This window comes from Idiotropiscis lumnitzeri, chromosome 6, assembly GCF_059441095.1.
Source record: "Idiotropiscis lumnitzeri isolate Australia: NSW breed Sydney's pygmy pipehorse chromosome 6, RoL_Ilum_1.0, whole genome shotgun sequence".
Classification (NCBI taxonomy): Eukaryota; Metazoa; Chordata; class Actinopteri; order Syngnathiformes; family Syngnathidae; genus Idiotropiscis; species Idiotropiscis lumnitzeri.
Genome location: NC_142396.1, coordinates 16,027,234 through 16,039,138, shown reverse-complemented (window position 1 = coordinate 16,039,138; position 11,905 = coordinate 16,027,234). Strand labels below are relative to the sequence as shown.

Sequence of the window (11,905 nt, the reverse complement as noted above, 5' to 3'; positions counted from 1 at the left end):
TATACTACAACATGAGCGACCGAAGCCTAATAATTTTGGCGAATGTGGACGATATGTAGGACGTAGTACATCAGTAACATTCAAATTTTGATTGAATTGATTTTTGTGAAAAAATGCACACAATTAGTTCCTGCACTATAGTTGGTTTCTTGTTCAGCAATTTGGTACCTTCCTTGAACTGTAATTCTTATGCAAGAGAGCCCTTTGCACTGGGAAAAAAACAAATCACATTGTGTGGTTATTCTCCCAGTTCAGGGTGTCGCCTGCCTACTGCCCGAAGACAGCTGGGATAGGCTCCAGCGCCCCTGTGACCCTAGTGAGGAGAAGCGGTACAGATAATGGATGGATGGATGGTTAATATCTTATTTGCTTCAAACCCTTAGCTGTCGTGTTAGCATATCTGATTTTTAATACATGCATTGAAAAATGTATTATGAAAAATGAATGAGATGGAACACGTATTTTGTAAATATGCATATATTTTATCCATATTTAAAATGTAATTTTTGTCATACATCTGGTGAAGGAAGTCCGTAGTCCTGTGTGGACCCCGAGTAGCGCTGATGGAGAATTGTGATTCCCTTCAGCGTTTAACTTGCCCATCCCTTATTTACAGTATCACTGGAGAGGTAGGTGAGCTCCAAGACAGTAATGAGTTGATTTGCATGGAGCATGTGAAAACATCTCAGATGTATTCACACAGTAGGATGGATTGCGAAATAGGGCATGTGGAATAAATTTGAAATCAGACATTAAAGTTGCTTATAAAACATTATATCTAAGAACTCTAAAGCAAAGTTTTTTTTAATCGGCAGACTTTTTTAAGAATACTCAAAAGGGAATGAATAGATATTTTCTTTGGCATTCCTGTAAACTTTGGCACTATAAAGTTTTTGTACATATATGGATCTTTTTGACAGTTGTTGAGTTCACCGTTTTATAACTAGCCTACTGCATAAAAAGTAAGCTCATGTGTGTTTGGTAAACCATTTATTTGTGAAATAAACATTTTACTCTTGGAAAGTCTTTTCATTTCTCTGCTAATGTCAAGGACTTTATTATGCTGTTGCTCTTGACTGTTGTTTGGTGTTTAGTGGGTTGTATAATTTATTTATTTATTTTCTTAGAAACAAAGCATGATGACAATTTAACAATGTATTCATTTAACAATCAAGAGTCTCCGTGGCATGTGGAGGCAGCATAAACAGCCACAAAAGCCTGGCACCTCCTCCTCATGCAGGTCAGCAGCTTGGTCACACACTGCCGTGGAATCACAGCCCATGATTCCACCATTTCTCGTAAGTCAGCCGACATGGTTGTGTTAGTCACTCCGACATAAACAGCAGCACAAGTGGTAATTGGGGTTGAGATCAGGTCAATCCAGACCGACCACTCCCAAATTGTGGAGGTAAAGAGTTACTGTAGGTCTCCAAACTGTGGAGCTGTGAGATTGCCAATGGTCTTAGAATCTCGTCTCGACATCATTCTGCATAAAAAAAAAAAATTGTCTCCCAAGATGACAAGCCAGCATTTTTCCAGTGAGGGTGGTGCTACCTCACACTCCCTTCATCAAAAGATGTTCTTGAAGGTCTAAAACTTCTCTCTTCAAATATCGCAAAAATATTGATATTGCGATGTGCAACACCCATATTGCATCTTGCATGTTTTTCCAATGCAGCCCTACTTTAAATAAATCAGAGTTATCATGTATGGCATCTTTGAGTATCAATCCAGAATCTGGAGGCCGAGCCGAATATCCTCTTTTTTTGTAAATCATAATATGGTGACCCTATGCTACCAAATCAAAATGATGCAAATTTATCGATCAGGACATAATGGAGGAGTTTTCGATTCATCAGCACTGAGGGATAAGAGATTGATGACTAAGATAATAGATCGGAGAAATTGCATTGCCACTCAAATTGTGGAACAAGGTAACACCTCAAAATCATTTGACGAATGCAATGCAAGTTTTGAGGTGGTGAGCATTTGACATCATATTGTCATTTTTCTAAGACGGGGGTTGTGAATAGTTTTTAGAGTTCGAGGGGATAATATGGATTAGAGAAGGCGGATTCCTACAAACCAGACATTATATTGAGGGGTTTAGGAAGAAGAGCACACAACAACAATGGATTATTTTGTTAATAATCTTTATTGATCCATATGCTTTGGGTCCTATCCAAAAAAAAAATCTGTCTGCCTGCAACAAACGAATGGAGTCTCACTCCATTTAAAAGTGAAATGGGAGAAAAAGGCTTATGGTTCTGAGTGTTGAAGATTGGCAACAGATATGTGAGTTACAATGAAAGACTTCTAATTCTGCTCCATGGAGAGTGTTCTGCTGGAAACTTCTTGTTAGATTTTTTTTGTCACGCCAGCTCAAAAAACAAAAACAATCTCAAAACAAATCCATCTGCATGTTGGAGACAGTGTGGATGCACAGAGGCTCATGCAACAAATCATTTTCACATATTTTGGTCTTGCTCAGTATTGTTACCTTTTTGGCAGGAGGTCTATCATATTTTGCAACACACATTCCCAACAGAGTTTCCATTTAACTTTGTTTCTTATACTTAGGGGCTTTGCCACCAACATTTTTTTTTCTCCGATGATAAATCTGTTTCAAAACCTCTGTGCTGCCTGTGGGAAGGCCATGACAAGGAGATAGTTTAAATTAGAAAGGGTGACGATAGATGAATGGATTAACATCGTTTATGACATTTTAAAATGGAAAGGCTTACTTTTGCAATAAAATTACAACAAACTGTTTTTTTAAGAAAAAGGGAAGATGGATCAGGTTTATTACGCAGGTATGACCCTCTGTTGGTTAATGTTAGATTGACACTCGTTTATGTATTCATGTGTTCTTGTTTGAGGGAGTTTGAATTACTAAAACGTATCATTTTTGTAAAATTGGGGAAGGAATATTCATAGCTGTAAAGCAAGCTGTATTTAGATATTGTGAGTAACAAATGTGTGGACATGACTGCACTGTGCGGAGAGGTAGGGATGGTCATGGTGTAATGCAAAATGGTGGACGCGATGCATGGAAATGTTTAAGAAAGAGAATTGAAAGGAAAAAAAAACAGACAAAGAAAATAAGCAGGTTGTCTGGAAAATTGTGGTTGACCGTCGTGCACTCTGAGGCAGCCATGGCAAATTTTCACACCCTTGAGGAAAATGCTTCCTCTTATTTTTCGGATTTAGACTGACCAGCGCAAAACTGGTTCTTAGTTTCATGTTAATTTTTTTAAATCTACCTGCATGACACTCTGCAAGCTTGCGGCAACCCAAAGAGCATGCTTAAAGCGCACTGACCCATGTTTGTGTGTGGCTCTAGGTATGACGTAAAACCTGGTAATGTGTTTTAGCATATGTTAGCGTTCAGACGTCATCCGCCACAAAATGCGTCTGAACACATAAAACAATTCTGGTTCCAAAATGCTTTGGCGTTAGTCCAGAAATAGAAGCAGTTTATTGCACAACTCTGAGGTTGACAGATATGCAAGTTTTAGCTTTGCACAAAACACTATCGCATTGACACCACTCAAACCTGATCAGTCGGTGTGTAGCAACCATGAAGTTGGAAGATACTTGAATAATGAGAGTCAAATCTATCTGAAAATGACTCCAAATTCAGTCTGTGTGTTTTGATGGCCTTTGCCTTTCAAGGCATTTGCATGCAAATAACAAACCACATGAATGTTATACTTAAATCACATCACGGACTCATTTTGATCTGTTATGCAAAAAAAATAAAATAAAAATAAATTTAAAAAAAAACGTGGGGGAAAAAATATTACAATGGCATGCGATCGAACACTCTTTAAAAAGACCTTATCTTTTAGATTCAGTCGTTCTTATAATTATAAATATACTATCACTACAATATTTATAAATCCGTAGTACCTGTTTCTTTCACCTGATTTAAAAACAAACAAAATAAAAAAAAACTGATTTGAGATGCCAACTTTAAATTGCCTTTTGTCCTTGTGGTGATGAAGTACAGAAATGTGAAGAAAAAAATAATATAATAATAAAAGCATTACAGTTGAAAACTGACAAGTTGTGAAAAAACCCACAGCATCCACAAAGTGCTGATGAGAAAAAGCAGGAGCCAGGAAACTAACGTAGGTAATTGCAATTGGGGACAAAATAAAGAAACTAAATCACCCCAAGATAAATCCCATTATAAGACAAACAACGGCGCAAGAAGCAGTAAAACAAGTAAAAAATTATCCAGGTTTTGCATCTACTCTCCTTGCCAAATCTCACACTTCCAACTTTCATGTTTGTATTATTACACTGTTTCATGCTTCCTTGTGTGGTTTATATGTAAATGCAAGCAAGCGTGTGCCTCCTTTTGCCAAATGTCAGTTGAACTCAGATCAATTAATAGAGGAGTGTAAATAGTGCATGGATGGGTGCATGGATGGATACATCCAACAATTGGCTACTGTTTATTCTCCCAGCCATAAAGTATTTTATATATTGGTATACAGTTTCAATTTATCTCAACCACAATGAAATGGTTCGCCAGTGAGTTATGTGATTTTGCTATATTAAGATTAAATTTTACCCAACTATGATTCTTTGATACAACAACTCAAAGATGCATGAACTTGGGTCGCCATAGTGATGAAAATATTTACAGGCAATCATTAAATCGCTGTGACAAAGTTTCAGTGTATAAATTCACATGGCTTAGCAGTGTCAAATGTTGAGAGATATTTGATTTTTGTGGTGAAATATATTTTCGTTCAACCGCCATAAAAACATGACTTGTAGCTACCTCTCTTTGGAAGCAATCCTCTTCTCTTTGACAAGAATAGCAGCATTCTCCTCTCGGAGACTCTAATCTTCTTGGAACATTATTTATTGTTTTTCATGGCATGTCATTTAAATCAGAGCGAGGACAACAATTATTGGCCAAATATTGCTTGTGTGCAGATAGCAGTCTCTTCGGTGCGCTGCACATAGGACAGCTATATTGCCCATTTTTTTTTTTTTTTTTTTATGTCAGTGTTGGCTTCTAATGCTTTTCCATTGTCTCTTAGTGCTGCTTTATGAAGAGAAAGGGACAGAAGGCAAAAGCAGATCATATTGGGAAACTTTACATCATACATATCTTTAAAATGCACATTTACCAATCCAACCAAAAATAATTCTAGCTTCGGTAACCCATATATTTCTAGGCTTTGTAATGAGTAACGCATGTTGTTTGAATGTAATACAATTGTTATATCACAACTTGCCAAATTACCATGGGACACACCCTCTCTTTTTTTTTACATGTCTTAGTCACTTCTGTTTTGATGGGACTGATGAAAGTCACATAAACATCTTGACTTGACCTCATGCAGCAGACTGCTGTGCAATACTCACAAAGTGACTGAATTAGAATGACTGGTGTAATTATAAAACAAATTAGAAAAAAAAAAAAAAAAGATTGACCAACAAGGGTGAATTCAATTCACGCTCTTAAGAGAGATGACAGAATGAAGACTCGTGAGCTAACCTCTCTCCAACCAGTCCCAATGCCCAAATTCAAGCAAACTGATAATAATAATAATAATAATAATAATAATAATAATAATAAAAACAATAATAAAAATAAATATATAGATATGGAATTTCTTTCATTTTACTTGGTATAGCGAATAATTAGCACCGTTAATTAAATATAAATAAAGTTGTATTGTTTTTTATTAATAGTATCACTACATGTTTTTGTATATTCCATAAATTGAATAAAGTACGTTTTTTTATGCCACGTGATTATAATAACATGCTCAACTTGAAACTGATTTCGTTAGAAATCGATTTAAATTCACGCTATTACGATATGTTTAAACATATTTTTAATAACGCACGCGTACGTGTGTGACGTCTTACCGGAAGTTGGAAAACAAGGAAGTAAACTCTGCTCCCTCTGTAACCATCTTGCAATGTAAACTAGAAGTTTATTAGGCAGGTCAGTAATAGAATCTGAAGCACGTCGCCTAATCTTACCGGGGTCGATCTATAGCAAATACCTCAGCTGACTTATCTTAAACAAGCCCTTGTCAGAAAAGCCGAGGTGCCAGGTGGGGGCACGAAAACACCGATCGGTGAGTAAACTTAAAACTCTCGAGGAACGTGCGTGTTCGTGTAAGGAAGCACCCTGTTTGCAAATGTCACACATAATATCGTAATGGTATAAACGCTGGTAAAACAGAGACGACTTTCCTCCCATTCCAAAACATGTGTGCATATGTTGCCAGTTGAACGGCACCCTGAGTCAAACCCCAGTTTGGAACTATCACCCTCCCTCGTACAGGGACTTACATTGGCAGACGGGGAAAAAAAAAAAAAAAAAAAAAATATATATATATATATATATATATATATATATATATATATATATATATTAAATCATGAAAATAGCAACAGCAAAGAATATTCGTATTTATGGAAACAGAGAATTAAAAGAACTCACATCTTGCAATGAACAAATGGGAGGGAAATTTGCCATATATGATTGCAAAAGATTCTGAGCGTTGTGCATCGAGGTCGATGACCAGTGGCAGAAGATTCTCTGGGGGTGGCATGGCTCATTGGTAGAGTAGATCATAGTAGAGTGGTCGTTTCCCAACTGAGAGGTTGCGGGATCGATCCCTGCCATTGTGACTATGTCAAAGTATCCTCTTGAGCGAAATACTGAACCCCCAGCTGCTCCTGATGATATGCCATCAGCAGGTAGATGTGACAGCAGTGTGCTTTGAGAGCCTTAAAAGGTGGAACGGCGCTATACAAGTGAAAGACCATTTGCCGTAATATATAGGAGCAGTGCTTCTGATGTTGCAAACCACTAAAATATTATTTTATATGAAACATGCATGATTGAGCATGTACATTATTTTGGTGCATGTTATTAATTTGAATGGTCATCTGGTTAGCACGGCTGTCTCAGAGTTCAGAGGTGCTGGGTTTGATTCTGGCTCTGGCCTTCCTGTGTGGAGTTTGCATCTTCTCCCCGTGCCTGCGTGGGTTTTCTCCAGGTACTCTGGTTTCCTCCCACATTCCCAAAACATTAATGTTATGTTAATTGAACGTTCTAAATTGTCTCCAGGTGTGGTTGTGAGTGTGAATATTTGCTCATCTTTGTGTGTCCTGCGATTGGCTGGCAACTAGTCCAGGGTGTACCCCGCTTACTGCCCAAAAACATCTGGGATGGGTTCCAGCACACCCGCGACTCTCATGAGGAGAAGCGGTTTAGATAATGGATGGATGGATGTTAATTTGAGCGTGAATTCAGATATAGCTGTAACACAGAGGGTCCATTCCATTGTACATAGAACACTTGTACTATTAAACATTCGGTACGTACACACTAACATATTGCTTCATATAATTAATTTGAACCAAAATATAATAAAAATATATCAAAATAAATATATAATATATATAAAAATATAATACTGATCATCTTAACATTTTTATTATTATTATTATTTTTTAATCTGTCGTTAGTTTATTTGAAGCCCAAAAAAAACAACCAATAGTTGCAAGGAGCAACTTTCAATCACTAGTGTCAGTGTCACATTGTTATTAGCCTCTAGCTATGATGCTAGCTCCCTTTTTTTTTTTAAATGCTTGTTTTTAAGCAACACTGCCAGATGTCATAAAGCACAATGCATATTAAGTAGGGTTGAACGATTAATCAGCCAATTTTGGCCAATCGGCCAATATTTGCCGATTTTATTTAATTTTATGTGCTCTAACTTTACCTTTATGTTCTCTAACCATTTACAGCAGGTGTACTCAAGTGGCACTGATCTCATTGTTTGTTACATATAAAGCTATATAACCTTGAATCCCAAGATATAAAATTACTGAAATTTCGGTCATTCTATGGACCTGTCATTCAAAACAAAGCAAATCCTTATTCTTATGAGCAATGCTTAGGTTAGCAATGCAATTTGTGGTAGCAATTGACCGGAATGTCACTATTTTACACACAACTTAAAGTGACGGATTATTGAAAAAACAAGAAACAAAAATAAAGTGCAACATAAATCAAACAACTATAATATAATAAGGCTTAGGACAGATGGGTTGCAGGAGAGAAAACCACGCAGCATTATAAGGCTTTCTGATCATTTTGCTTTCCTATGTAGCTACAAGCAGCTTTTTATTTGAAGTATTTGCTTTGCTTGTCTTGCTTGATGTTCTCTGCAAATCATAACCGCACTGATAAAAATATTGAGAAATAAATACCTTGTGTATTTCTAAACACAGCATTGCAATATTTGTCAAGACAGAATGCTTTATGCTTCTCTTATACTGCAAACAATGTGTTGACTCTATTAGTGTGGGTTCTGGGATCAGCCTACTCAGCCAGCACTTAGTGTGAGTCAGTAAACAAAGCGTGTGTGTTTGCGCTCAAATTTTGTGACCTCCGATTTCCCTTCCTGTTTGCTGCCTTTGTAATATCATGTTTTTTGGTCACGTTTGTTTCTATTTCTGTTGGCTAATTCCATCCAGGTGATTCTGTTTCAGGAACACTATATATAAGGGAATTAGTCCTCTGTGTCTTGATATTTCCACTGGTGCAAATAATAAATCCACTCTTGAAGGTCATGGTTATTATCCTGTCATTTACCCAGTGTATCATCTCTAAGATGTTGTGATCTGTCACACCAGGTATACTGGCAGCATTCAGGGACCACCAAGGAGTCATGAGTCTGGAGGAGCTCCCACAGATGGATGGAACATGTGATGCATGTGAGCCTGACGAGGCTCAACCGGCCACACAAATGTGCCACACCTGCAGCTTTGCCTTCTGCTCTTTGCACGCTGACAGACACAGCTCCAGTACACATCATCAGCTCACTCCCTTTAACCAGGAGGGGACACACGGAAGTGGACACAACTCAGATGCATATTCCGCATCTGGAAGTGGGACCAAGAAGGAGGCGATGATGGGGTTGCCAAATGAACAGGATTTGATGAGGCAATCGGCGCTTGTGGATGAGACTGGCAATGATAGGAATGGCCGTGAATCCAAGAATCCGCCGCTGCAGCAGGGAGCCGAGTTAGGAGCCGAGGCTTCACAAGATGGGCAGAAGGACACATCTGCAACTGAGGCAGGGAAGAGAGACAATGTGTCAGTAGTTAGGCTCCGTTGCAAGGAGCATGGGCAGGAAGGCTCCCTCTACTGTAAACCTCATGAAAAGATCATCTGTGTCGTGTGTGCTATGCAGGGTGAGCACCAGGGACACGAGATAATCACCCTGTATGACGCTTACATCTGGCAGAAGGTGAGCCATGCACATGAGACATTACTGCTTAGAATGCAAGCGATAGCTGTTTCGGGTGAAACATCTCAATCTAAGTCACTGTCAGGAGCATCTTTCACATGATAGCCGGATGCCAAAATAGCCACAACACAGCAGTAACAGAATACCTCGCATTTAGCCGCGGGATCTAATTTTTATGACATTCGGCTTGTCCTGTCAGGGGTCACTCACGTGATTTGTTTGACACATGACCCGGGATATTGCGGCATCTTAGTGTGCTTTCACACTGCAATATGGCATCTCTCAAGCAATTAAGATCCATGCGACGACTGTGCCAGCATCTGGTGTGATGTATGAAGTGCTTATTGGAAAGCGAAATTTGTTTTCAATAAAATAAGTGACAAACCCGAGTGCACTGTCAGTGTTTCTCAGCATTACCGTCTTCTATTGTTGAATTCTGACTTTTTCACTGTGTCTTTCTAAAGTACCTCTGTACCGATAAAGAAATGATACCATGACAAATCCCGAAAACATTAGAAAAAAAATAAAGTAGTAATTGATGCCAAAACAAAACTTCCAACTTATAATTTTCATTGATTCAAAAAATATTGTGCATTAACAGAATATTAAAAAAATATCTGCATCATTCATTATTTTAATGAACTGCTATACTGTCTTCACATTATATTTTCCTAAATAATTCAATCAGTATAATTCGACCATAGCGTATTGTGGATTTCACTTTTTTTTCCACAGCTGTTGCTGGTGTTGTCTTTCTAGCCTTGCGCTACTGTTGTTGTGCGGAGCCAGAGGCTGATTAAAGTACGCTGCAGTTTACTGCAGTGAGCTCGGATGACCTTAGTTTTTTCCACATTCAAATACTGTGCATATTTTACAGGTTGACTAATAAATATATCAATGAAAGTGCACTTAATCCCTTTTTGGAGAGCTGTCCGCTACCTCCCGAACTGTGCACAAGTTTCTAAAACTGAAAGCATGTGGTATCATTTTGTTTTGTTTTTTTTGTGTATAGAGTTTGGTAATTTTTTAGCACTGGTATGTAACCATACAGTCTTGCCATACACACAGCCCACTTCTGTGTTCTCACCGCCAAAGGTTGAATATTCTCAGGAGCACACTGTGTCCTACATTTCTTAGTGGCATTTACACAGAACAGAACATTTGGGGAGGGGGGGACCTGTCCACTACAACAGAACTCCTAAAGGGGAAACCAACCCCAAAAAGTCTTTGCTATAATATGTTCTATGTGTCAGCGCTAGCACAATCATGGCATTCTGATAAACATTGTGATTGTGGAATACAAGTTGAGCAGCAAAATCCACCCGTGTTCAGTCAACTGAGTGTGCGTTTTGTCACTTTCTGTCGACTGAAAATTACATCACAGTTGCTCAGGTGAAGACCAATCATGGCTCACCTGTTTTCTGAAGCTGAGCTATGATTGGTCATTACCTGATTTAATTTTGTCAACAGCAAGTGGCAAAATGGCTTCCAGTGAGATGGGCAAAAACAGGTGGATTTTACTGCTTAACTTATGTTCCACAAATGCAATATTAACCAGAATGCCGTGTTTTGACTAGTGGGACTTCATAAAACGTATTTTTGTAAAGATTTTTTGGGCTTGACTTCCCCTTTAAAGTCACACATATTCATTGTAAAACACTGGTCGAGATCATAGTTTTTACTTTTTTTATTCATATATATACAGTTGAAGTCAAGTGAACCAAAATTGGTAGATGAACCAATATTATCAGAAATGAAATGCCTTAAAAGTCAAACCAACTAGATCCATCCAGTAATCTCCATTAAACATTTCTTGTTAAAAATGGCCCAGTGAGAGCAACGACACCTTTTAACAGGAAACTATACAGTCTAACACAGGAGCAGTCGGTGACCATCATGAAGAGTTATCGTATTGCTGCAAAATCGGTGTTGTCCTCTGGCCTGCGGGTAAGCCTCTGAAAAACTAAGTAGCTCACATTAGCTGCAGCACTTTCTCTTCCATCAGGGCCACATATGGATTGGCGCGAGACAAAGCGGGTCACTCACAGCCCAAGGCTGTATTATTTATGCTAAAACCTTTCAATCTTTTTATTCTCTTTCTTTGTATTTCTGTGAGAGAACCGCGGGAGTGGTTGTATGGAGTCCCTTTGCTTTGAGTTTTTGAATCTTTGCCCCTCAAGCATCACCGTACTTGCCACATTATACTGCTAAAACTATGCTCAAAACCATTCCAGCCGTTTGAACCTGAGTGATTACTTAATTGAGCTTCACATCATCTTAGTCTATGCTGATTGATAATAACGGCCATTTTTTTTTCTGTATATGCTGTAGAATCGGCAGGGATTTGACCTGCTAGACTGTACACGACAGATGGAAGAAAAGATCTCAAACAAGCAGTTGAATTCAGAGGTGAGTCCAAAGATCTCAATTAACAAAGTGACGACAAAAAAAGTTCTCTCTGGAGGATTTGCAGGTTGTGAACCTACTGTATTATTTCCTTTCAACATGCTGTTGCAATATGATGGCTAAGCGACATCATGCACGATAATGCTTTGGTCTGTTTTAACAACAAGAAAAATTTAAAAAAATTTTTTAGAGAA

The 11,905-nt window shown here is 38.2% G+C and overlaps 1 protein-coding gene across 1 annotated transcript in view; it reads left to right on the top strand.

Moving 5' to 3' along the window:
* Positions 1-5,904: 5,904 nt before the first annotated feature.
* trim44 (TRIM family member 44) overlaps positions 5,905-11,905 on the top strand; it is a 50,191-nt gene continuing 44,190 nt past the window's right edge. Inside the window, exons 1-3 of the mRNA XM_088297479.1 lie at positions 5,905-6,113; positions 8,689-9,305; positions 11,637-11,714. Of these exons, the coding sequence (XP_088153605.1) occupies positions 8,724-9,305; positions 11,637-11,714 (660 nt within the window). The 5' untranslated portion in view covers positions 5,905-6,113; positions 8,689-8,723. The remainder of the gene's footprint in view (positions 6,114-8,688; positions 9,306-11,636; positions 11,715-11,905) is intronic.